The sequence below is a fragment of the Gopherus evgoodei genome, chromosome 4 (assembly GCF_007399415.2).
Source record: "Gopherus evgoodei ecotype Sinaloan lineage chromosome 4, rGopEvg1_v1.p, whole genome shotgun sequence".
Lineage (NCBI taxonomy): Eukaryota > Metazoa > Chordata > Testudines > Testudinidae > Gopherus > Gopherus evgoodei.
This window is the reverse complement of record NC_044325.1, coordinates 84,091,438-84,118,602: the sequence shown is the minus strand read 5'-3', so window position 1 is coordinate 84,118,602 and position 27,165 is coordinate 84,091,438. Positions and strand designations below refer to the sequence as shown.

Sequence of the window (27,165 nt, the reverse complement as noted above, 5' to 3'; positions counted from 1 at the left end):
CTTGACAGTTCTGTTATAATCAGGCAGCGGATGGTGGAGTAGGGCTCCGCATTAATGTTTATCGAGCTTTAACTTTCTTTACAGACAAGAGAGTTTCACTAAATAAAAAAGAGTGGATCATAGTAAGAAATTGCTCCCTGTATCTCTCTCACAGGGTGACTTCCGTGATCTGGGCATTGCTTACCTTTTCTCATTCCTCTCTTTGTCATCTTTTGTCTCTTCTGCTGGTCCTTGGATTTACACACCTGCTGACTTCACAGCCCTGCAGAGCCAGTATGGCTGCGGGAGAGGTCGTCTACCTCGTGCATCATCAACAGAATTGTCAGCTAAGTTCTGATGGCTGACTCTTTATTACTGGTGGGGACGGAAAGACAAAGAGCCTGGCTGGACATTCAGATCCTGGAAGCTAGCTGTTAGAAAAACAATATACCATATATACTCATTCATTAGCCCATTCATTTATAATCTGACCCCCCCCCCCCAAGATGGATAAGTAAAAATAGCATAAACTGAATGACCCTTTTATAAGCCGACCCTATATTTCAGGGGTTAGAAAACTTTGGTTCCCAGCCCATCGGGGTAAGCCGCTGACAGGTTGGGATGTTTTGTTTATCTGGAGCGTTCACAGGCACAGAAACCCTCAGCTCTCATTAGCTGCAGTTTGCCATTCCCAGCCAATGGGAGCTGCGGGAAGTGGGGCGCCACTTCCCGCAGCCCCCATTGGCTGGGAACAGCGAACCGCGACCACAGGGAGCCAAGGGGCTCCAGGTCTACAGACGCTCTAGGTAAACGAAACAACAATGTATTAGATATTCAATTCAATGATTCTATAGAGTTTAAAATAATCAAATTTTTGGTGTAGACCTATTTATAAGCCAACCCCCACTCTTTAATGTGTCATTTTTTTCCCCCAAAATATTTGGCTTATGAACAAGTATATATGGTAGTTATTTTATTAGAGTGAAATCCACCCTTGTATGGAGAACCAGCATAAAGCCTATATGTCACTTAAGTGTGACTTAAAAGCTTGAAATATGGGTTCTATACACATGGGTTAATTTTTTCCAAATTGGGCAAGCTTCCTGTGAAAGTGGCAGAAAAATAACCTGAGCCTTTCTCCCCGTCAGTTGTTTTCAGGGAAGTCACAGCAGAAAGATAGTTTTAATACTTTTTGACTTGTGCTAAAACCTTTGCATGTGCTGAATTAGACCCGTTTGTATCAGTAACTGCAGCAAGGATATAGCATAGCAGAAAGGAAAGGTTATGTTCGACCAGGCAGCTCTGCTGCCATTAACTGGAATTGGTAAATACGCTGATGAGCTCTGGGTCTGCAGATGACAGCTTTCAGCAAGCGCTTGCTCTTAACAGAGCAGGCTGGATTTTTTTTTTCTTAATGACATTTAAAGGTCAGGAGGAGGACAACAGACTGCATCTTTCTCACATAACAAAAGGAGCAATTTTTACAGTAACAGATCACTGTCCACTGCATGGGGAGGCATTCCCTTTTCATCTCTGTGCTCCCCCCCACACTGAGGTATCTCTACGGTAGCACCAACATCTCTGACCTTTCTTGAAGTTGCCATTTGTTGATGGCCTGTAGTGACTGTTTTGGGCCCTGAGAGAATGTAGTGGGGAAATGGCAACCCTAGAGAGAGAATGAAGTTAGAGAAAGAGGATTAAAGTCAAGAGAAATGATTTGCGGTCTTTGGATTATTTTTGAACAGACGGGACTAGAAGGAGCTTTGGACCCAAGGTGCCTTGAATAATAAATCCTTTGAGGTGGTGGAATTAAAAGTTACAGATCGCAGGTTTTTAAAATACATCCGCTCAACACATATGTAATTGGTTATGAATTACATCATTTCCTGTGTGCGCGCAATATATATCTGAATGTGCCTTACAACGATCATAGTGCTCCTTTGATCTTCTACCCTTCCCCAGATGTCTTTAAAGATAATACCTTCAATATGCTTAAACTACGCCTCTACCTTCTGCTCAATTTCTCTAGGAGCAATGGTGCTGTAGGCCCTGGTGTCCACTATGAAATCCATGTCATGCATTTAGCTTAAAGGCAATGCAGAGTTGGCATTTTCATTATAAATGAATGTTGTAGGGTTACAGGATTGTGTGTGTGTGTGTGTGTGTGTGTGTATATATATATATATATATATATATATATATATATATATATATATATATATATATATATATATAATATTTCCTCAGATGTGTGTGGTGTTTATCTTATATACGAGGGATTGTATGAACATAAGTCTTTAAACTGTGTTTCATTTCAGAGATTGAGAAGATGTACTGTTTGGGAGGCTCTCTTGGTTAGTTTTAAAGGGTGGTGGGGTGGGGGAAGGAAGGTAGGCAGCCTGTTAGTCTTTGAGAACTGTAATCTCCTTGGTAATTGTGGCAGTTCCATGCTTGGAAGCAAACAAGGCTTATAAAAGGGCACTGTCAACTTCTTTTTAAAGTTTAATTTTGAATATTGCATTCAGTTTGAATCACCTTGTTTCTAGAACCTGGAGGGAGTTCAGAAAAGAGCGACAAAAATGCTTAAGAGGCTGTGGGGATTGACATGTGAGGAGATAGTAAAATTGTTAAATAATGTCTAGCTTGGCTAAGCAATGAGTAAGGAGGAAGGTATGGTTACATATGCTGTCTATGAAGGGTGCAAACACCCTTCAGAGAGAGAGATTATTTAGTGCGATACTCAGGGTATAGCTAGGAGTAAAAAGATGAAATTAAGAAAATGGAAACTTTGGCAGATTTCCTTGGTATTTATCTTGACAGTGAGATGTATTAGACTGTGGAATAGTCTCCCATGGGAAGTGGTGGAAATCTTACAGCCTGAAACTTTTCAAATGAGACTGGACAGAACAGTAAATGTGCTGTAACTAACAATGCTAGGTTAGAAGGGGAAAGTGGATGATGAAATTTTTCTGCTTCTGTGAATCTACTTAAATTATAAAATCTTTGACTATATACAGCCTTTTTGTTGGGTGTTCGTACAGCACACTGGGGTCTTTGCCTATGACTGGTTCTCCTAAGCACTATCACAATATAAATATTACATATACAAAAACTTAAAAGAACATTATTAAGGTTGCAAAGTCAAACCTTGAAAAGCTAGGAAATGTCAGAATTAAGATTGTCCATCTGTGCAACCCTAATTCGATCCCTTCATACGTATGCATTATGAGACATGCTCTCTGCTCTCAGTTCCAGGGTTAGACCAACACCTGGCATGTCCCAGAGCGGCTGGGAACTATAATTGCATGGAAAGTCCTACTTACCCCCAGTCTAGAGCATACCCATTCTTGATGGAATCTTTGGGGAATTAAGCTGTGAAACACTGACTAATTCCAGTATTTCAAAGGCTTTATAAGTTGGCTATATTTTCACAGTGATGGCAAAAGGCACATCTTTGATACAAAGGTCACCCCCCTGCTAAGTTTCAAGTCCCTGCTGCAAAGCCTGAGGTTCTCAAGCTTTTATAAGAAAAGTTTCGCCTGAATTTTTTTAATGTGGGCAAAATATTTCACTCTAGTCTCGTTTTCAGAAATGGCTGAATCACTGTGGCTAAAAATTTCCAAAATAAAAATACAGCCTGAGGCATAAGAAACATCTTCTCAAATGGTTAAAGTTGGGCAAAGTTTTAGATGCGCCTGTTTGCTTATAATGGGAAGTGTTGGGCAACCGTAATAATAGGCTAACATCCCTGTCTAAAATAGGAGCAATGTTTAAACATCTAAGAGTGAGTGACACAGTTTGAAGAGAAGGCCTATGATAGCTGTGGGTGGACTAGCTCGCTCATAATTCTAATGAATATTACATGAATTGAAACTTCCATCTCCCATCATTTAGAAGTACTCAATTTACTTGACTGTCATGTTACTCCCACAGGCTCAGCAAACAGACCAAATGTTGAGTTGTGACCTGTCTTTGTAGGAGCCCTTAGGGAGTAGTTCTCTGTCTGGGCAAGAGCTAGTTTCTAATGAAAGATCACACTTTTGTTTTCACAGCAGCAAATCCTTTGCTGTGCTCTACTGCCCGATTCCACTGTAAGAACGGCCTTTGCATCGATAAAAGCTTTGTATGCGACAGTCAAAATAACTGTCAGGACAACAGTGATGAAGAAAGCTGTGAAAGCCCTCAAGGTAGGTACAGGGTTTTTTGATTGCACTCTGAAGGGTTAAGCAAAGCCTAACTACTGAGGACCAGATTTAGAAGAAAATATGACTCCTGTCTTAGCCAGTGTTGTGAATAACAGTTCTATCTTCCCCGTGCAAATAATCTTACAGCAGTGTTTATTGCAACTCTCCAGTTTGTGTGTAGTTCATTATCTGAGCTTTCAAAAGCTTGCAATAGCATTTTTCATCCGAGGAGCTCAAATAGCTTACAAGGGCTAATCCAGTTCATATTGAAGTCAGGAGGAGTCTTCCTACAGTGGGAGCTGGATTGGGCCAAAAGAGAGAATTAAGAGAACCTCCCAACTCCCAGCATTCTTCCCATTTCATAGATGGGTAAACCTGTCTATACATAACACTATAGACTCTCATTGCACAATCACATTCCATTCTGCAAGACACTTTTCATAGTAGGACATGTTTTTTTTCCTCACTCTTAAGAAGGCTGAACCTTTGTTTTGCTCAGACTTTCAAGGGAAAAACAAATCACCTTCAGCTGGAGAGGAAGCCTGAAAAATTTCAGGCTAAAAAAAGTGAAAGCTTCAAAAATTATAGCTAGCTGAAAATGGAGAGAGGGAAGGTTAGAACGGAAAACAAATTATGCAAATATAACTCTGGTCTGCTGCTCCTGCTGTTCATGACTCAGATAAAATATTATAGGAAGGTAATGAGACTGTGTGTTCTGGGAGTGTGGGTTTTTTTTATTATTTGTTCAGTAGTTCGCCACTTGTTTTAGCATTATAGGCTAAATAAACTGTGATCATATGGGCATGTTAGTGTCCAAAGCAGGGGACTTGGAACTGGTAGTTCTACATTCTGTTCCCAGCACACAGACTCACTCAGAATGACCTAGGATGGAGCTGTGTGCCTCCTTCCCATTTGTAACATAGGCATGATAATTTTTCCTACCTTGCAGGGTTGTTGAGACCTAATTAATTTGTCCAATCTGTGACTTCCTCTAATATTTTGCACTTCTCCAGGGCCTTCTATGTTTATAATAAAAAAAGACTTATTATAACGCAGTCTCTAACACTTTGCAGTTTTGCATTTTCCTCCTATAAATGTGTATATGGCGTCTTATAAAATGTGGGTAGGGGGAGTGGGAACCAAGATGGGAATGACTTAATCGGACAAATACAAAACATCTGAAGTGCTATCTCGTGTGAGAAGATGTGGGGGTATTACTGCTGGAGAGATCAGGGGAAGGAACGTTTTGTAAAAGATGGAATGATTTGCAGGAGAAGGAAGTGTGCTTGGTCCACAGAGACTTAGGAGGCTATTCCTACAACAGAGGTGAGTGGCATGCAAGAAGACAGGGAGTCAGTAAAACTGAAATGAGAACAATTTTTTTTTAATAGTGGCTGGCAGTACTGATGAGCTGATACTCTAAAGGAAAAAAATCCCAAACATAAAAATACCCTTGAGAAATGCGAGAAGAAAAGTGCCACTGTCACTTTCCTTATCAGAAGCCAACGTAAGGAAAAAGCACTATTTTAACAATATCACCAAATTTTTTTTAAAGCATGTTTCTTCCCATCTCCCTTTCCTTCTTTACCTACGAAAAACTCTTTCCTTTTATTCAAGACTTGAGCATAAAAAGGGTCATGTTGATACTCTTGGCACAGAGAGGGTTCAGTGAGTGGGCAACCTGCAAACGCACCTTTGATCAGAGAGAAGCCTGGAGAGGCCGGTTTAGAATCTTCCTGCTGGACTAATGAAACATTGTGATCTAATGCTCCTCTTGAAGACGGGAGGAGAAAAGACTTGAGGCATAGTCGCTTGGGTGCTGCTTCTGTGATAATGCTGCTGTTAGTGCCAAGGCGTGCGTTATTTTTCACTATAGACAAGGCTTAAATTCTCAGAGATTATTTCCATGAGTCCCCCGTCCCCTCATTTGGGGCTTCATTTGAGGGGTGGGGGTCTTGGGGCTTCTGCCTTGCAGGGCAGGGAGGGCATTGGGGCTCCTGCGGCTTTGAAAATATTTACCAGCGCTCTTCTCCAGATGGCTACAGCAGACTAATAAGGTTAATTTGTGTGGGGGTTATTGTGCCGTTGGAGATTTAAAGCAGCTGCATTCTTTCCACACTTGGGATGGCTGCTTCCTCTGCAGATTTATTGGCTGGATTGTCTCCAGATTGTGTGTGTTGTCATGACAATCTGCTTTTGGAAGTGATGGGTTGGACCCGGGAGAAGAAAAGAGCCATATTTCATGAGGATGTTACTTTGTATTTCTTTGCTCCTCTGGGAAAGTCAGATTAAGGGGAGGGTTAAACGAAGTCATTCTTTCTTATTCTGTGCACAACTGAATCCCCATAGAGAGAAACCATACTCTCACTGTACACTGTGATTTCTCTGTAACCAGAATAGCAATTGGAATAGTGTAATGTCCTACAGAACAATTAGGTGCTTTCACAGTTCCAAAGAGCGATGGAATTAGAGCACAGAACTGGAAGTAGGGAATACCTGAATTCAAATCTTGACTCTGACAGACTTCATTGGACAAATCAGCGTAGCCCTATTTCCACATCTATAAATGACAATGCTTGCTTACCTGCCTGTCACAGATGTGGAGGTATAAAGTGTGAAATGGGCCAAATAGTCTACGGGAACATAAATGAAGAGTCACTGTCTCCAAATACGCTGTTATGTTTACACTAGACTTTAAATTAGACTAGATAAAATAATTCATTTATATGAATTTAATCTAAAGTACTTAGAACATTTATAAAAGCTGATTTGGGAAAACTCTGCACAGTTGCTCTGAAAGTAAAGAACAGGTATCTATAGCCAAGATCAGTGGTGCGTGGAGTGTCCACACTAGCCTTTACGAAGCGGGAAGTACCTTGATTTAAATGACAAACAGTTAACTTGTGTGTGTGTGTGTGTGTGTGTGTGTGTATGCATGTATGCATGCATGCATACATACATACATACATACATACATACATAAAAAAAAATAATAGTGAGGACAAGCCCCAGGGGTGAAATTCCTCATTCTGCAAGGGGCCAGCATAAAGCTTATGCATCACTTAAGTAAGTCCCACTTAAACTTTTTTGTTTTTTTTGTTTTTAAAAAGGATTTAAGGGAGACTTAAGTAGTACATGGAGACTCCTGCTGGTCCTTTGCACATTCACCCTATACATATATATTTGTTGCTCATCATGGTATGCCTCTTTTATATACCTCAGTATACCTTTGTGCAGCCATATATACTTCCTTTAAACGAATAGATGATAGACAAGAATTCAGACTATTTTTTTGAAGTGCTGGGTTTGTAAATTAAGTTTGCCCAGGCTGTAGTATTCATGCATAGAAGATTTAGACTTAACCAGGAGTGTCCAACATGCTCAGGTTTTCTCCACATATGTCTCCTGGTGAGCAATTCTCATGAGTTATTTTGACTCATGTATCAGAGTCATATTTCCCCTGGTAGTCCTTATAAGAGGAATAACCATCTTTCATTTCTAAGGCAGTCCTCTTTCATTGTACAGGAGATCTAATTAGCATGATGTGTGTTGTGGAATTGTGCTACAGAGTATACTGTAGAAATTTTCTCCCAGTAGCCTTGTCATAATATTGAATGTATTGTACTTTATATTACACACTGAAGGTGATGTCTGTAGTACTGTGCATGAGATTGTCCCTGTGTACTGCTTCCTATCTGAGAATGTCATTGAGATTTAGACATAATTAAGCTTCATAACAACACTAGGTCCCACCCCTTCAGGTAGGTTTATCCCAGGGCTGGGCAGACTACTGCCCAAGGGCTGCATCCAGCCCTCCAGACGTTTTAATCCAGTCCTCGAGCTCCCACCGGGAAGCAGGATCTGGGGCTTGCCCCGTTCCGGTGCTCCAGCTGGAGAGCAGGGTCCCCTGCACTCCTCTGACTCCTATGCATAGGGACAGCCAGGGGACTCTGCATGCTGCCTCTCCCCCAAGCACCACCTCTGCAGCTCCCATTGGCCAGGAACTATGGCCAGTGGGAGCTGCAGGGATGGCACCTTCCGATGGGGCAGCACGCAAAGCCGCCTGGCCACACCTCTGCGTAGGAGCTGGAGGAAGGACATGTCGCTGCTTCTGGGAGCTGCTTGAGGTAAGCGCTGCATGGAGCCTGCACTTCTACCCCCCTCCTGCACCCCAACCCCCTGGCCCAGCCCTCTGAGCCCCTCGGTCCCAGCCCAGAGCATCCTTCTGCACCCCAACCCCTCGTCCCCAGCCCCACCACCGAGCCTGCACCCCTTGCCAGAGCCCTCACTCCATCCCGCACCCCAATCCAATTTTATGACCGGCCATACAATTTCCATACCCAGATGTGGCCCTCTGGCCAAAAAGTTTACTCACCCCTATATTATCCCATTTAATAGATTGGGAAACTGAGGCACAAAGAATTTGAGTGAATTGCTCAAGACCACAATTTGTGATAGTCAGGAGGGGAGGGCAGCCGATACTTCATAAGGATGTTGTGAGACGTAATGGCTGTTTGTAAACTGCTTTGAGGTGTTCTGCTACAATGTGCTGTAGAAGTATGAATGATCATGTTACCTTCCTTTCTGCCTGCTCTTTGGGTATCCTGACACTTTCCTTAACTTAACTCCTCCCCTGAACTTCAAAGTCCAGTCATTGCTGAAGGGATCCAACAGTGTGTCCTTTGGACTGTCAAATACTCTTCTCCATGATGGGGTAAAGGCACTTTCATTGGGGGACGGTCACTGTCAGTGAAATGTAACCAACCCTTTAGTGAAGATCTTATTACTTTAGTACTGGTAGGATTTCAAAATGAACCATCGTGGTAAGTAGCAACTTTGTTAGGTCTTTGTATGCAGTTTGAAGTGAACCTAAAGGTTTGGAGTTACCAAGTTTTAATTCCCACCTGGATGGTGGGTGGATGTGTGTGAGGGGAATGGGAGGGAGAGAGAAACTCCTAGATTCCATTGTAGAAATAGGACAATGGTTAATTTGTCTTTCTGTAGACAAGTGTTTTTTCCCCTCTGTAAACAAATGCTGCACATTTATAAGGCTTTCAAATCACGGATGAAGCAGCAATTTAAAATATCTAAAACATTTTGGTTTAAAAGCAAGTCAAATGATTTTGTACTCATTCATGACAGTAATTTTTTTGCAGATCTTGTAGCTGCCATGGTAATCTTTAGAGCTGTTCCTTTAATCTCCATCTATTAATGCTTCTCTCTGTGGCTTCTCTGTACATTTCAGTACTGTAATAGGCTGGGTGAATCTGTGACCAAGTTTGTCCTAAACAGATAGTAAAGGGTTAACAAGTCCAATAAACCTGGCTAACACCTGACCAGAGGACCAATCAGATACCTTCAAATCTCGGTGGAGGGAAGCCTTTGTTTGTGCTTTCTGGGTTTTTTTTGTTATTCTCTCTGGGTTCTGAGAGGGACCAGACATGTAAGCAGATATCTCCAGAATTCTGAAACAGCCTCTTCTGTCCTATTTAGTAAGTACCAGTTAGGAAGGCGGTTTAGTCTTTTTGATTGTTTTCTTTATTTGCAAATGTGTATTTTGCTGGAAGAATTGTATCTCTGTTGCAACTTGTATTTGTGCTGGGGGGAGGACTCTCCCTGGTGTCTATAAGTTGAAAGACCCTGTAACATTTTTCATCTTGATCTTACAGAGACAATTTTTACTTTTTCTTTCTTTTATTAAAAGCTTTTTCTTTTAAGAACCTGATTGATTTTTTGGTTATCTTGTGTAAGACCCAACGGGAGGAGGTCTGTACTCACCAGGGAATTGGTGGGAGAAAGGAGAGAAGGGAGGAGGAAAAACCTGATTTCTCTCTGTGTTAGTCACTGTCTCTCTCTCTCCAGGAGAGTCTGGGAGGAGGAGAGGAGTAGGGGAGGAAAGGTGAATTTCCTCTGTGTTTTAGATTCACGGAGCTTGAATCTGTATTGCCTCTTGGTGAGGGGGGAAGGTGACATTCCTCTCTGCTTTAAGATTCAAGGAGTTGAATCACCGTGGTCTCCTAGTGTACTCAGGGAGGGGAATATTGGGAGGAAGAAAGGAGGGGGGAATGGTTTGTTTCCCTTTGTTGTGAGACCCAAGGAGTTTGGGTCTTGGGGTCCCCTGGGAAGGGTTTGGGGGCCAGAAAGTGTCCCAAAACACTGTATTTTTGGGTGGTGGCAGCCTGTCAGATCCAAGCTGGTAATTAAGCTTAGAGGAATTCATGGACGCTAAGGTTCAGAGTGGGGGTTCATACCATGACAAGGTTACTAGAGGTTCTGGAGTGAAGTATTAGTCCCGACATGTCTGAATCGTAGATGGAATTAGAATGAACATCCAATCGACAGCTAATGCAGAATTGTTCTTTATAGGATATTATTCTGTTAGTTTTGTTTCAGTCTAGTTTTAACAGTTTTAACAGTTCTAAGCCCTGGGACTCCCACTTCTATCCCACTGCCAAAAATATGTCACTGTCAGGAAATTTTCTTGGATATTACGCCTAAAGTTTCCTTTTCTTAATTTTCTCCTATTACTGTAACATCTACACCATATATCAAACTAATAAATGGTCACCACCATTTATAACATCTGTTCTGTGGACACTCCTGGAGCCTTAACGTTCTACCTGCCTTGCAGGGGATTTTCTGTTTAAACAAAGACTCTTCCCACAGAGCAGGCGGGCTAGTCAGGCTCTAGATCTGCAAGATCAAATTATGCAATTATTCCCTTCATCAAAAATTATTTTCGCACGTTCTTCCTTTCTTTGTAGCTGCTCAAATGTTTGTATGTTTTTCTTTCTGGTATCTTGGCCCTTTCTGAATCAATGGGCCTCCCTTTTCCCTTGATATGTTTAAAAGCCTTTCTTATTCCATTTAACCCAGTGGTTCTCAAACTTCTGTACTGTTGACCCCTTTCACATTGCAAGCCTCTGTGTACGACCCCCTCGTGTAAATTAAAAACACTTTTTTACATATTTAACACCATTATAAATGCTGGAGGCAAAGTGGGGTTTGGGGTGGAGACTGACAGCTCACGAACCCCATGTAATAACCTCACGACCCCCTGAGAGGTCCCGACCCCCAGTTTGAGAACCTGTGATTTAACCCCTTTGGCTAGCACAAACTCATTTTTGCTTTTACGCTGCTCTTATCTCTTCCTGCAAGCCTGAACTAACTCTGAATGATGCTTTAGCAGTATAGAGTGCTGGTAATATCCCCACAACTCTTGCCATGCTGTTATTAGTTTAATGATAGCATTATTGCTCAATTGTGGGCTGGGTGGTCTGAAAGCCTCATTAATTGTTGGTTCAGGGAGCCTACTACCATATATTCAGGTCTTTCTACTTACGTCATACATTTGTCGGTGATATGAGTTGCTACTTATCCAGCAAAGTTCTGCTCAGATTCAACGTCTAGTTTGCAGTGAAAGCACTTCTGTTCGTAAACAAGTTTTCTAGCTGTTTAAGACTAAGGTAAAAGGGCTCCAGTGACTTACCCAAATTTGTATTAGGTTAGCAGCAAAGCTGCAATAATAATCAAGGATCCTTGTTCTATCCAATAGATGACACACCTGTCAAAGATGGGACCTAACAGAATCACACATTTATGCTCGAAATTTAGTTGGCCACATAGTCCTATCATGGCCACATACAGATAGGTACATTCTTAAGTTTGTATATTTCCAGAGCATTTCATTTGGGATCTTAAAGACTTCATTTTGTCAAATAAATATTTGGAAGCATATCAACTGACTCTTTCTTTACTAAAGAGGGTGAGATGTATCTGCCTCCCACTGCCAAAAGCCTAACGAGTGCCAAAAATTGAAATCTGACCCAGCTGCCAAAATCCCTAGTGAAATCTTCGCACTCTGTGGTTGTGCACTGTCGATACAAACATCTGCAGCACACTGAAAACTGAACATTTTGGAGCTGTGTGAAATAGACTGAGTTCAGGCTCAGTAATGCAAGGAAATCTAGAATGACTACTGAAGAACTAGGTGCCACACGGATTGTGGGGCCTTGTTTGCCATCTCTTAGGGAAATGTGGGTGCATCCCAAAGGTTAACTTGCTCTTCAGAAATGTCTTGGAGCCAGGGAATAAGTCATCCCAGGCAGTGGGGGGATTTTGCAGGATTCCAAGAAAGGATTGATCTCTGTGCTTGTGACAGTGTAAAAATTGAAGGGGAAATATTTGGGGAACCTGTGGGGATTTCCCCTTTGTTTCCTGAGACACTTGATACCATAAATATTCCCGCTAACTTGAGTGGCTCACAGTAGTAAGCTCTAGGTCCAGCTGTGAGACTTTGCAGGATCAGGCTCAAACTCAGAGTGGATGCCAAAGCTGTCTGCCAAATGCAGCAGACATACCCTGATTTGCAATGAGATACCCTAATATTTAATTTATTAAAGGCAAATAGCTCCCAGCACATCCCGCCCCATGTTAAGCCTGTAACTGATCCTCTACACGTGGCAAATGGAAAACCTTCTTAAATTCCCAATTCTGTCGTATCGCTTAGTCTTCCCAAAGCCTTGCAGCCTGAATCTGGCTGCTTCTGGCTGTGTAAGTTTCCTTTTATTGAGTCTGTCTTTGACTCATTATTTACATAGGTTGTAAACTGAAACTTAACGTGCAATTACTGTTCGTTGGCTTAGTCTAAATGCAACCTACATCTGGAACTTAATAGTCAAAGGCAGACTAAATAAAAATCAGAAACTTAAGAACAGATACAAATAAAACGTTACTGAATGCTTAATTAAATAAAGGCTGCACTCGTGCATGTTTAGTAGCTTCAAAACCCTTGCTTATAACAGCTGGTGCAGGAAAATAGCTTTCTCAAAGTTACGTCGGCTGTGAAGAATTTTCCGGGTAATTTCACTATCTTCCTCTACTTTCTCCCTTCTTGCTCCCCACAAAATGACTTATTTCAGGGGATTCTTATGGAGGTAAAAAGCAAAATCGTTTGCACAGGAGCTAAAAAGATCAGGAATGCTGTACTAGGCAGCACTAGAAGGCATTTCAGATGATTCCTGTGATGAGTTTATCTGTGAATTTATTATTTTGGCACAGTGCAGGTTCCCGTGGCTGCACCCCTAATTCATGGTTTCTAAAACTGATTCTTTAGCCACTTGGTTTGGACATCAGATAGCCGCAGGTTCTTTATTATCAATTATCCAGTCTTGCTCCATCAGAAGAGGGGTAACTTATGAGTGTTGGCCTGAGAGAGGCTCTGATTTTAATCAGAGAGCCTCCTTACATGGAGGGATATGGGTTTGGAATCACATCAGTGTCTCTTTGTGCGGCTATGTCTTGCAGTTCCCTCACCTTACAAAGGTGTGAGATTCTTTTGCTACCATAAGAATAAGCATGCAATCACTGAAAAATCCTTTTTTCTTTGTCATTTAACAGACCCAGTGTCTGCTGTGACCTTTCACATTCTGATAATCCTGTGGCACTTTATAGATTAACAGACATTTTGGAGCATGTGCTTTTGTGGGTGAATACCCACTTCGTCGGATGCATGTAGTGGAAATTTCCAGGGGCAGGTATATATATGCAAGCTAGAGATAACGAGGTTAGGTCAGTCAGGGAGGATGAGGCCCTGTTCTAGCAGTAACTGCACACTACACCATAGTAACTCTAGCTCAGGAACCAAACCATGCAACAAACCTCGATGCCAACTCTGCCCACATATCTACACCAGCGACACCATTACAGGACCTAACCAGATCAGCCACATCATCACCAGTTCATTCACCTGCACGTCCACCAATGTAGTATACGCCATCATATGCCAGCAATGCCCCTCTGCTATGTACATTGGCCAAACTGGACAGTCTCTACGGAAAAGGATAAATGGACACAAATCAGATATTAGGAATGGCAATATACAAAAACCTGTAGGACAGCACTTCAACCTCCCTGGACGAACAATAGCAGATCTTAAGGTGGCCATCCTGCAGCAAAAAAACTTCAGGACCAGACTTCAAAGAGAAACTGCTGAGCTTCAGTTCATCTGCAAATTTGACACCATCAGCTCAGGATTAAACACAGACTGTGAATGGCTTGCCAACTACAAAACCAGTTTCTCCTCCCTTGGTTTTCACACCTCAACTGCTAGAACAGGGCCTCATCCTCCTTGACTGAACTAACCTCGTTATCTCTAGCTTGCTTCTTGCTTGCATATATATACCTGCCCCTGGAAATTTCCACTACATGCATCCGATGAAGTGGGTATTCACCCACGAAAGCTCATGCTCCAAAATGTCTGTTAATCTATAAGGTGCCACAGGATTCTTTGCTGCTTTTACAGATCCAGACTAACACGGCTACCCCTCTGATACTTAACATTCTGATAGAATGTTAGCCTGTGCCTGGTATAATGCCTTTTGTCTGGAACATATCAGTAGTCAAATGGCTATTAAACCTTTCTTTGCTAACAGCTTGAAATGTATATGTGGTAGGTGACGTTTTTGACATGAGTGGTGACCATATAGATCATTGTTGCAACCAGGGTCCTATGGTTGCACGAGGTTTTGTACAGAGTGGGTCAAGTGGGGTGCCTATGGAAAGGTTGTAGTTTGCTGCTTATGATTGTGCTGTCTGCATATGTGTATCATTTTTGTATTTGAAGTTATGAATATTGGCTATGTACTTATATATCAATGTGTTTGATTCTAAGTAGCATCAGTGAGGCATTTGGTCAACTCTTGAGAAAGAACTATTCTCAGTAAGTGCACAGTCAAGAAACACTTAACTAACAGTGGACTTTGGGAGACACATCTGAGCTTACCTGGGAACATTCAAACTAACATATAAACAATGGCGTGGGCCTGCAAAAAGCTGAATCGTTCATGAACATGTAACTTGCCCAGCTGGCTACAAACTCCATCTTGTTGCTGTGATTTTGCACAGGAGAACAAAGGGGTTTCTGCCCACAAGAGAGAGAATATAAAAGGCCCTGGAAACCCCTCCATTTTGTCTTCAGCTGGTTTAAGAGATGGCCTCTCCACCCCCAAGAGATTCCTGAAAGAAACTGGAACAAAGGACTGTAACTACGGGGGTGTGAGTGATTGCTGGACCCAGACTAGGAAGGAGTCCAGTCTGTGAAAGAAGCTTATTGGAACATCTCTAAGGGTGAGATTTATCTGTATGTAGTTTCTTAGTCTATTAGGCTTAGACTTGCTTGTTTTGTTTCATTTTGCTTGGTAACTTACTTTGTTCTGTCTGTTATTACTTGGAACCACTTAAATCCTACTTTTTATACTTAATAAAATCACTTTTGCTTATTATTGAACCCAGAGATAGTGACTATTACCTGGGGGAGCAAACAGCTGTGCATCTCTCTCTCTATCAGTGTTATAGAGCAGTGGTCTCCAAAGTGGGGTGTGCAAGAGGATCCTACGGGGTGCACGGCAGGAGAAGCGCCGCCAGAGTGGCACTGCTTGTTGTTGTTGTTGTTGTTGTTGTTGTTGTTTTTTTAAGGCAGTTCGGCCGGGAGTCCGAGAGGCTTTTTTTTTTCTTCTCTGACCTCCCCCCCTTCTTATACAGAGTAAAACAGATTTATTCAGGATTTAGGCTCCCAGAAGGACTGACTACTGGAAGCTGGGAAAGTCCCTGTTAATTGAGAAGCCCCTGGGCCAAGTGAATCTTAGTTTCTGTGAACTGCAGCGAGGCATGGCCCAATCTCATGTTCTGTGCTGAAGCCAACTGGTATGTCTAGCTCAGCAAGACAGGAGTGGAAGGAAGCCTTTTCTGGCCGAGGGTATCCTACCACATCTAGTGACAGTCTTGAGGGAGTTTTTGTGACCCAACCTGTCACAGGTGGGTGTGAGATTCATCAGTACATTCAGATAGGCACAATCTTCAGAGCATGCGTGCCTATTTGTTTGTTGTGTGTCTCTTCTTAACTAATACATAGCCATACTTCAGCAGGCAGCTTTGCATATATACACAGGCTAATGTATTATCATAATTAAGGCAAAGATTATGTCACGGAATCTGTGACTTCCAGCCACCTCTGTGACATTGGGGATCCTGCAGCAGCCCAGCCTCCACCAGTGGCAGAGGGACCCTGGAGCTGCTCAGTGCCCTTAGGTGAAGGGAACATCGGAGGGCCTCCCGCAGCTCTCCAGCCGCTGCTGCTGGTGGGGGCCTCCCTACGGCTCTCCTGCTGCTGTGAGCAGTTGACTCCCACCACAGCTCCCAGCCGCCGCTGCTGCCGGCAGCAGAGGGACCCCAGAGCTACTCAATGGCTGATGGACCCCCTACAGCTCCCCAGATTCCGCTGCTTGACAGGCTCTCCCCACCTACCCCGCAGCTTCCAATCCTGCAGCTCCAGCCTTTCAGGGTGTGGGGGACCTCTCCCGGCCACTTGGCAATGGGGTCCCTGCAGCTTCCAGCCACTAGGGAGGGGTGGGGTGAGGGGTGGACAGGGTGCTGGATCCTCCTCCGTCCCCATTTTGTCAGGGATGTTTTTAATAAAAGTCAGGGACAGATCACTGCTTGCAGTGATATCCCATACAATAATCATAAATCATAAATAAAAATATCCCATACAAAATCATAGCCTTAATTATAATACATATATCTGATGCATTGCATTTTCCTAATAAACAAGTTTTTTATATATATATTTGAATGGTACAAAAGTAGAGTGAAAATTGAAAAAAAAAGAATAATACTTTTTGTAAAACCTGGGAATTTTTTTGGTAAAAATCTGTTTAAACTGAAAACGAAGGAGCTTATGGGATATACAGCTTTTTCACCTAGCTCACCTGTTCAGATCCACTTCTGGTGAGTGGTAAATGAAAGCAGTTTTCATTCAATGATGGCTCATTTGGTGTAAAATCAATTCTTACAGTAGTGTCCCTGTGGGTGTTCCGCTCTGGGTGCGCTTGTGATTTTTCATGGCAGTGTCCGTTCAGTCTGTGCATGCGTGTTGCTCCTCCTCGTGCTATATGCCATTGCCATACAGCAACCCTCCAAGCCACATAAAATAATCTTGATAATCTTCAGAAGCTCGAGAGCCAGGAATGCCTGCTGGGGCTCAGGGTTTCAGCCTCACAGGAGGCGCCTGCTGGGACTCGGGGCTTCAATCCTGCGGTGGGCTGGTGGGACTAGGGGCTTCTGCCCTGGAGGAGGTGCCTGCTGGGGCTCAGGGCTGAAACGCCAGCAGGTGCCTCCTGTGGGACAGACGCACCAAGCTCTGGCAGGCACCTGCTGTGGGGCAGAAGCCTCTAACCTCACCATCTCACCACTGGGCAAAAGCCTGAAACCTCCTTCTCCCTCCCTCCCCCGTCTGGTGGGGGAAGGAGTGGGCCCTAAGAGCCTAACTTTAACTGTAAAGGGTCACAGTTTGGCCACCCTTGCTATCTAGCACTGACTAATTGTCCTCAGTTCCTTCTCAGCTGCCTTGGCTTCAGACGGAGACTTAGCTAGTTGTCTGAGTTGAGTTTTTTGCCTCAACTGTGCCGCCTTAGCTTTTGTAGTTAGTGTATTATAGTACTTAGTAATGGTTAGTGTGTGTATGTATATATATATATATAATATATATTTTACAAAAATAAAAAAGGGGTCTTTGTGGTGTGTGTGCTCATCTATATGAACACAAAAAATAAAAATTAGAGAGAGAGAGAGAACACTTCTCTCCCCCATACCTCCACGGGAGTTGGGTTTTGCTATCCCTGCTGGACTTGTTCTGTAGACAGATTTAATTCCTTGGGCTGTTAGTTTAGGCCTTTTCTCAGCACTAAATGTACCGAAAATGAAATATTGTCAATGGCTTTTAATCTATTCAGTGTTGAAAATGATTTGCATTAGTGTATTATGGACCTTTTTTTCAGGTGCAGTGATCAATTTTGCAGCCAGGGCTGAAATGATGGTACTATTTTTGTAACTGGCTTAAGGACAGGGGATAGTAACCCTGTGCCCAGTTAGATATTGATACTTCTCCTTTAGATTAATGGGTAATCATGGGAGCTGGGGATTCAGACTGTAAATGGTATATTTCTTTTCAGGCAGAAGTTAAATATAAATTCAGACAATTCTTTCTAGATATTTTAACTTCATCTCGTTAGTGACACTTACACATAATTTACAGTTTGATGAAGATGTGATTACATGTAATTCCAGTTTCCAGAACCAAGTGGTCAGTTGTCAAAGGCTTGTCTTCCTATGGTTTAAAATAAAAGACTTCTTTCCCATCATCCTCATGATTTATTAAGTTCTCTGTTGCATTGTCATGGATAAAATGATTCCTATGAGGTGCCCTTTCAGGATCTGCAACAGTGTGAAGGTATTTGAAATGTATCAGAGTCCTGGCTCATTAAACTGCAGTAACTTTTCTTGGAGGTCGTTATAATTTGATTGCAAAAATGACTCCTGTTGGAGAGCAGTAAGCACATGACTTAGCCTTTATATTATCATTGGAATGAGTCCAGCTATTGAAGGCACAAATAAGGTTAATTTTGATTAGCTATAGAACAGAGCTGATTGCAGGAAGGCAGAACAGAGCATCTTGATCCAGATGATCCCTGTAGAATTATGAGAGCACAGTGTTTGTGTATATATAAATTGTGATTGCTGTTCCGCAAGTCTTCGTCATCAGTGCTTCAAAAATCCACTTGCTGTTGGCAAGAGGGATGTGTCCATGAGGGCAGCTCAGCCATCATTTCCAAGACTCCATTCAAAAAAAGAATGTACTTCTCTTATGATTACTACAATAATGCTTCAAAAGTGAGCCAGTTTGGTATCTTGCTGAGTCCAGACAGAGAGCTTCATTGCTTTCTCTGCTGCTCATATTTTCATCACACAGCAGCAGAGTGAAATTTTATGCACTTGATTTTTCTACTGACTGTCAGAAACCAGTGGGCAGCGGTAAAGCTCTCAAGAATCCTGTCAAATTTAGTCAACTGATGGGGATCCAAAAAAGGGGAAGCTGGGGAAGGAGTTTAGGCCTGGTTTAAACTCAGTATTGTCCTGGTTCATTTAAAGTTGTGATTTGATACAGACACATGCTGAGTTGATAGAACCAATTTTAAGCAGATACATGGTCCACAGCTCGCACCAGTTTAACTAAACTGATTTAAATTAAAGCCGATGCAGTTTCTGTGTAGACAGGCCCTTGGAGTTGTGGAGTTGTGCTGCTTTAACTGTATTGGTAGAGTTAAAGTGCTATGGCTCCCTGATATGGATGCAGTTCTACTGCTAAAGTTTCCTTGTATCAGTAGAGTTTATTCCCATAAGGGAATGGGGGAAATGAGCTATACTGATATAACTACATGCAGGAAGTATAGATGTAACTACTCGCGGTAAGTGGCAGGATGTACTCGTGTAACTATCTCGGTTAAACACAAACAAAACCTCACTCTCCTAACCCAAGATAGTTATTCCAGTATGTAAAATGTATGTTGACTAGTCTTTAAATGGTGAATTACCTCTTCACTCCCCCCTGCACCTTCTGAATTCTCCTCCGAGCCAGGTTAACGGTAATGTTTAGCTTTCTTCAGCAGAAGCAAATAGGATTTTAGGATTAGTCTTTTTAGATACAGGTAAAGTTAAGTTCTTAAGTTGCTATACCAATGTTTTCTGTTCTGAGGAGCATAAGTAACTGTGGTTCTAAAACCAGAGCCAGTTACTAATTGAGGTGCCAGGGAAAGGTATTTCATACAGCCTCATCTAAAACTAGCAGATGTAACTCAATAACCAAACAAATTCTTATTAACAACAACAAAAAAAAGTTCGATCCCAGACTTAGATTCTGCCAGGATTCATCCTCATTCAAGTATTTACTGCAAAGCTATAAATCTGTCAAAGATGGGGCTTATCAAATCTTAACTCTCTTCTTTGCCTCTTCCATTTAATTTGGGCTGCTCCTGCAATTCATTTTGGACTCCCCTCCACCCACCCAGACCCACACCCACACACACGAGCAGCACACCAGGCTTTCCCAGTGGCTACTGAACATAATGGATAAGGAGCACTGAGTCCTCGGATCTGTGTAGGGTGTTCCCTGGCTTGCAGAGGCAACTCATACTCCCGTGTCACGTTACCTATGCTAATTTGGTATGAAGGATTGTATTAAAAAAAACAAAATACATATTTATGAGGGATGTTAAAAACATAAAGCAATTATATGGCTTGCAATTAAATAAACATCAACATGAAATGGGAATTGGAAACTAAATAATTAATTTTCCATTTATTTGGAGTCTCTAAACAGTAAAACCTGGAGAGCAAAGAGAGGGAGGAGTGTAGGTGGTTTAAAGAAGCAGTGCTTTTTGTCTCGAGATCTGTGATCAAACAAGACTGAGGTCACAATGTATATATTGTATTTTCCTGCTTGGGGAAGGGCTGCATGGATGCGAGGCAGTGTGTGTGGAAATCCACATTATGCAGTGTCCCTGCTGTCCGTTTGGAGTGTCTTTGCTCAAAATGGGCCAAGAATTGGCACATGATAGCAATATAGTGTAGTGCATTGAGCATAAAAAAGTCTAGGGTATATAGGACCTCCTGGGTTCTACACCTGTTTCTGTCACTCATATTAAATTACACCCTTCTAGGGTGTTGGGAGGATTTCAAATTGCTTTACAATCATATCTGAAGATAAATTTTGCATGTTGCATTGACATGCACCTACAGATCTGTGTGGGGCCTAGGTCTGGATTAGAAGAGGAGAGTGTAGTTTAGAAATGAGTTCTGGAGGAGAAGTTTGAACAGTTGCTGCTCATGTTATCCCTAGCTTATGGCAGTGCCATCAGCACTATATCTCAATGAACACAAAACAAGCTTCTGAAAAAGGCAGAAAGACACCAAGGGAGCATTTCCCAAACTTGGGACGCCGCTGGGCCGGGCCGGTTTGTTTACCTGCCCCATCCACAGGGGTCCAGCCAATTGCGGCTCGCACTGACTGCGGTTCCCTGCTCCAGGCCAAGGGGGAGCTGCTTCAAGTGGCACGGGCTGAGGGATGTATTGATCGCCGCTTCCAGCAGCCCCCATTGGCCTGGAGCAGTGAACAGCGACCAGTGGGAGCCTCAATCGGCTGGCATCGCGGACACGGCAGGTAAACAAACCGGCCCAGCCCAGCTGGGGCTTTCCCTGCACAAGCAGCATCCCAGGTTTGAAAAACCCTGCGCTAAGGGATTTGAGATGGTGCCTTTGGCAGATGTTAGGAATGCACTGAGTTCTGCTGAACCTATAGAGAATCAAACTTGTTTATACCAGATAGTTCAACTTTATTTGTAGATCGTTTCCTTGACCCTTGTAGATGCTGAGTAACTAGTTAACATCAGCCTCTTTTTAGAGGTTGTCCAAGAGACCAGTGCCAGGCCTTCCTGAAACACAGCTTGTGGGAAAACCTGTTGGACTGGTCTTGCAGTTTGTCACACTGAAGCTCATCCTGACCTGTTATGATGGAGAGGTCCAGAGCTGACCATTTTCTCTAGAGAACCCTCTCCAAGCCCATGAGAATTTAACCACTTAAGGCTGCCAACATTCATGTCCCCGTTAACTGTAGTTGTCATAGAGGGCAGGACTATTTCTGAAATAAAGGCCTTGGCTGAAGCTTAAAGGTTTCAGAGATAGAGGACTGTACCTGGAATAGAATGGGGAACCAGTGTAAAGTATGGGGCACCAGTGATGCTAGAAGCCCCAGAACTAGGGGTGCTGCAGGAAAAAGATACAGGGCCCCCTGTAGGGGAAGAAAGAGAACTGCAGAGACTCACCTGCAGGCAAGTTGAATTTGTTTATTTTTCACTCACTCCAGGATATTCTCATGAAGTGGCATTATTGGGAATTTCTGTCTGTTATGCATAAGAAGGTTTATTAAACTGGTCATGCAACTAAATATATGAAAGAGTAGAAGAGTGTATGACTTAATGAAAGGGAATATTGTGGAGAAAGTTAGACACTTTAGCCTAACTACCCTCTGATTGGGTAGTTGAGCCCAAGATGGAGAACAGCAAGAACAGACACTGAAGGCCAGTGAAAGATTCCAGTCTAGAGTCTCCAACTCCATTGGAAGTTGATTCCGACATCCCATTGGAACTGATTCAGTCTGGAGCAGACTTGGTGGATTGGACTGAAGGATCAGAGCTAACCTCAGTGGGCCAGAGCAGTTTATAGCAGACTGTGCAAGCTGATAGGGAGACCCTGCACCAATCTGACCACTGCAGAACTAGATTGGATTTGGGAGCAGTAGGTAGAGTTTTGCTTGAAGCAAGAATTTTGAGGTTCCAGCAGGCCAGCCAATGAGTAACAGAATCTGGGTTCTGCTATTCCTTGCATATGGGTTTTTTGTTTTTTCTTAATTTCATTTTAGTACTTGATATTTGTCTTTTTCCAAATACAGCTCTATTTCCAATATCTCTTGTATGTGCCTGATGAGTGAGGAAAGGAACACAGTAAAAGATATGAGCTTTACGTTCAAATGGTTAGAATGTCTATGTGAATTAAGGTTGTAAGTGAGGGTTCAAGCCAAACATTCTCTTTATTTTGAAAGGGTCATCCTACTTGTAACCCAGACAGCCCATTTTACTGCTACCACACAGCAGAGGGGTCACAATATCGTGTTCTTTGACCTGTGCCAATTAGGAGACGCTCTGCTTTGTGGTGGATAACAGCAGTGTCTTCAAGGCCTATGTCTAGTTTCTTGCCCATTGCATAGAACTCATCAAAAGAAACAATTGCCTTGATGTAACACCTGCACAAGACAGTGTTGGAAACTTCCCCTCTTTCAATTCTTCCTTACTCCTGGTGTCAGCTTATGGATTCTAGACAGGAGATGATTAGACAGCAACACTGTGAGACTGATCTTTAGTTGTGTTTGGCAATTACATGAAAATATCCAGAGAGAAGTTTCCCAGCCAAACTGGATATAATTCAAGATCCTTTAAATAAGGGAATTATTTGGGTAGAGGTGCTTGAGAAAACACTGAAGTGTTATCACTAGCATCTGCGATGGAGCAGGAACGCAGCATGATACCTTTGCAAGCTGTTGTGAGGGGTAATTTTGTCTAACAAAGGAAACCAAGCTACATAGAAAATCCTGTGCATTTATAATAATTAATTTCCCAGAGAAAACCAAGAAAGACTTTTGCCCTATTTTTTACCTTTCTACCAGTACCCTATCAATGTGTTCCTCCTTCACAGAAAGTTTACTATATATTTTGGGAAGAAGGTGGTATTGTTAGGGGGTAAATAATGAAGGAAAACGGTCCCAGGAGACTTTGAATATATTGTTTGATAAATTCCCCTTGAGCATGTTCATTACATAGTCACGGATTAGTATTTGAACAACTGTTGAGTCAGCAAAATATCACAAAAACTGCATATCTAAATAAATCAACTGACAAGCCTATCTATCTGTTTAGGTTCTCCCATTTTCACTGAAGTATCTGAGCATGCACCTCCCAAGTAATGAAAAATAGAAACAATAATCTCTGCCTTTTTTCCTTCCCAGCGTGTAGGAGAAACAGCATGATTAATTTATAAAGTTTTTGGCTTCTGCATATATGAAAAATTAACAGAAGAAAAACAGAGTCAAAGGCTTGCCTCACTAGCTTTTGTTACTTTGTCATTCTTAGTTTCACTCTACTTCTTTCTTATAATAAGCTGTGGCGTGTCTCTTTCTCATACCTTCATTGACTGTTTATCTTATTTCATTTTCTTTCCTAGTTCCTATATTATGCTCTCGTCACCTATTTTTTCTCTTTTCTGGAAATATTAAAACAAGCCCTCTATACGCACAGTGCACAAAGCAGCCACTTCCAGAGTTTGTTCACCTGTATGCTGCTAAACTAGGGCTTTTCTACTCATACATCATAATTCTTATACTTCAAGTAGTATCACTAAGGGGTAAGTGGTCTGGGTTAAAAAAAAATGCATGTGGCAGAATCTATTTATTTTCCCCCAAATAACAAATTTGGAGAACACTCAAATCACCTCATACAACTTCCTGTTAGCGGCCATGGTCTTTCTACTCTTGTCTGAATGCTAGCTGGTGGCTGGATACTAGAAGTCATGCCCAATTATCTGAACTCATAGCCACTGGCTGGAATTGGGCTGTGTGTGCATCCTTTATCTCCTCTCAGCAGAGACTCAGATCCCAAGAACTTAAAGCTGCTGCTTTCAAATCCCAATCAGGTGAGCCTAAGAATCTGTCTCTGACCTAGGTGGGCTAAGCCTGTCAAAGCAGGAGTTTCCTCTCTGCATACTTTACTGCATGATCTGTGCTCTGTATGTTTTACTGTCTTGATTTACTATATGTGTCATGGGTGATTCCAGCATTGCTGGTGATTCTGTATATGTGATTAACTTGGTGGGAATAGCTTCCTGATGCTTTTGACGTTAGGGATGTGTTTTGGCAGCAGTGTCTTCCTGTATGGCACTATAACCAAACAAAGATAGTGGAGAAGCGGGCCTTGAAAGGAGTTACTGCATTAAAACATCTGCTGGCAGTGGAAGTTTGAACAGGTACTGACATAGTGATCTAGTTCTGGAATATAATCTGGGATTTAGCTCCACCTCTTCCTTTGCAAACAGCAGGTAGCACTTGTCGAAGCAGTTCAGTTTAATACAGCAGACTGAACTTTCAGTCTTTGGCCTAGATCATCCCCTTCTGCAGAAGGATCCCTGGGATGGTTCTCAGGGGGAGAAAATCTGAGTAAAAGTTGCCCCTAAACTGGTGGGGCTGTGTCTCAGTAGCAGCCCTAGCCCCTGGTGATTTCCCCCCTTTCCAGTTCCCTAGCTGCACAGCTCCACTGGAGAGAGAGCTGCTACGGTCTCCAGATGCTTCTGGAACTACACCCCCAAGATGTCTTCTCCCAGGGAATTGCCAAGGGACTGGAGGGAAGACTGTGTGCATTCTCTCCCTCCAGCTTTGTCATTTGTCCTCTGTCATTCCAAGCTTTCATCACCTCCACCCAGACTATACAAAGAAGCATCTAGAGGCAGGGGGCCGACTTTAGGTCTATTCCACCAATTCCCCCAAATTGGGCCCTGCGCCTAAGAGGGCCCCGTGCCCAGTGAGAATCCCTTCCCTAGCTAGAGCTGCGTTCTTAATTTTTGCTCACCTGGTGGCTTCGGGTCTTCAGCAGCACTTCAGCAGTGGATCCTTCACTTGCTCTGGGTCTTCAGCGGCACTTCGGCAGCAGGTCTTTCAGTACCGCTGAAGACCTGGAGCGAATGAAGGACTCACTGCCGAAGTGCCGCCGAAGACTCGGAGCACCACCCAATGAGTACAAGCCCCACGTGGTTTTTTTTTACGTGTGTGGTTTTTTTTATTTGGTTGTGTTTTTTTTTAAGTCATCCCTGCTGGGGCCCCATCGAAACTGCTTGGATTTGGCCCCACACTTCCTAAAACCGGCATTGTCTAGAGGGGTGGGAAATGTGCCACAAACAGCTGAACCTCCCTTCTGTACAAGAGTGTGGGAGAGCTGCATAGTGTGTCCCTTCTGTGCGTGGATCTTGGGGTGCGAATGAAAACCAAAAAAAGTTACTACCGGTGGGACTTTTAAAGAATCTATTAAACATCAGTGGGACTTCTATGATTTTGTGACTTATGTTTCTAAATCATTTAGGGTAGGATTTTCAGCAGTGCCTGTGTTTTTAAAAAAGTAAAAACAAGACAGAAAATTCAGGGCTGCAGATTGAAGAATCAATGCAAACTGGATGCAAGGTTTCTAAATGTTATAAAATGCAAATAAAAGATGTGTAAAGATTTTAATTGCATAACTAAAGCTTTGATGTCCTGTTTTGAGGGAGGCTTGTTTAAGTAGCAGTCACTCAATGTTTTGTGTGTTAATTCCTGAGGCTATACAGAATCATAAAAATTAGGACAAGGACGGACTTGTGAAATTTCTAATCCATTTCTTGCCAATTCAGCATCATTCCCCATAGGATACTGTTCTCTAGTGCTTTGCCCAGGCTAAATTTCAGTGCCTCAGGTAATGGGAATTCCACTAAATCTCTTGGGAGATTATTCTGCCTTCTAAGATGATGATGATGTTGTTGTTGTTGTTGTTAAATTTCTGTATTCTGACATCTCATTTTCCTCAAGTTAATACAGCTTTGGACTGTTTTAAATATTTCCTTTCCTCCTGGAGTCTGCTTCTTAGAGCTCTGTAGTACTGGCCATTTACTTCAAGAATGTTAGAACAAGTCTTTACATACATTTCCCTTCTGTTCTATATGCGGAACAGAATCCCCTAAGTCTGAGCCCACCCACCTCCGCCAGCCTGAATGAGAGTGGGTTTATCTGATCACTTGTGCTCTTTAATCTCTGCATTAATCTTTGCCCACATTATATTGCACCACTCTCCAGTGTGCTTTCTCTATTTCTGTAACCATGCTGTGTATCTACCATGTCCATTTAATTTGTACCCTACATAAAATAAAAACTCCATCCTTATTCTGCATCATTAACCCCACCCCCCCAAAAAAATTGTGTTTTGCACCCGGAACCCCTGCCCCTGACTGTCCCCTGCTGCCCTATCCAATCCTCCCTCTCCTTTCTGTCCCCATTTAACCCCCCTGTTCCCTGCCCTCTGACCGCCCCGACCCCAGCTCTCTGACCAGCGCCCTGAACTCCCCTGCCCTCTATCCAACACCCTCTCCCCCTTACCGTGCTGCCTGGAGCACAGCGGTGCCGCCCAGGGCACCCAGACAGGCAGCTGTGCCGTCCTGCTGAGTCAGGCTGGGCTTTGCAGCTGCTCTGCCCCAGGAGCTCACAGCCCTGCTGCTCAGAGCATTGCGCTGGCGGCGGAGCGAGCTGAGGTGGTGGGGGAAAGGGAACAGTGGGGGAGAGTCTGGGGGCGAGCCTCCTGGGGCAGGAGCTCAGGGGCCAGGCAGGAGGGTCTGGATGTGGCCCATGGGCCGTAGTTTGCCCACCTCTGCTTTAGACTGTACGTGGCCTTTCCTTGTTGGAATTGGAAGAACTCCATCTTGTGGCTGGACACTGTGTACGGGAGGCTTGTGCTACCAGTGCAGGCTGGGAAAGCAGCTCAAGGCATTT

At 43.0% G+C, this 27,165-nt stretch overlaps 1 protein-coding gene across 4 annotated transcripts in view; it reads left to right on the top strand.

Moving 5' to 3' along the window:
• LDLRAD3 (low density lipoprotein receptor class A domain containing 3) overlaps nt 1-27,165 on the top strand; it is a 267,822-nt gene that overhangs the window by 88,585 nt on the left and 152,072 nt on the right. For all 4 annotated transcript variants that reach the window (XM_030560033.1, XM_030560032.1, XM_030560031.1 and 1 more), the window contains exon 4: nt 4,032-4,166. In XM_030560033.1, the coding sequence (XP_030415893.1) occupies nt 4,032-4,166 (135 nt within the window). The remainder of the gene's footprint in view (nt 1-4,031; nt 4,167-27,165) is intronic.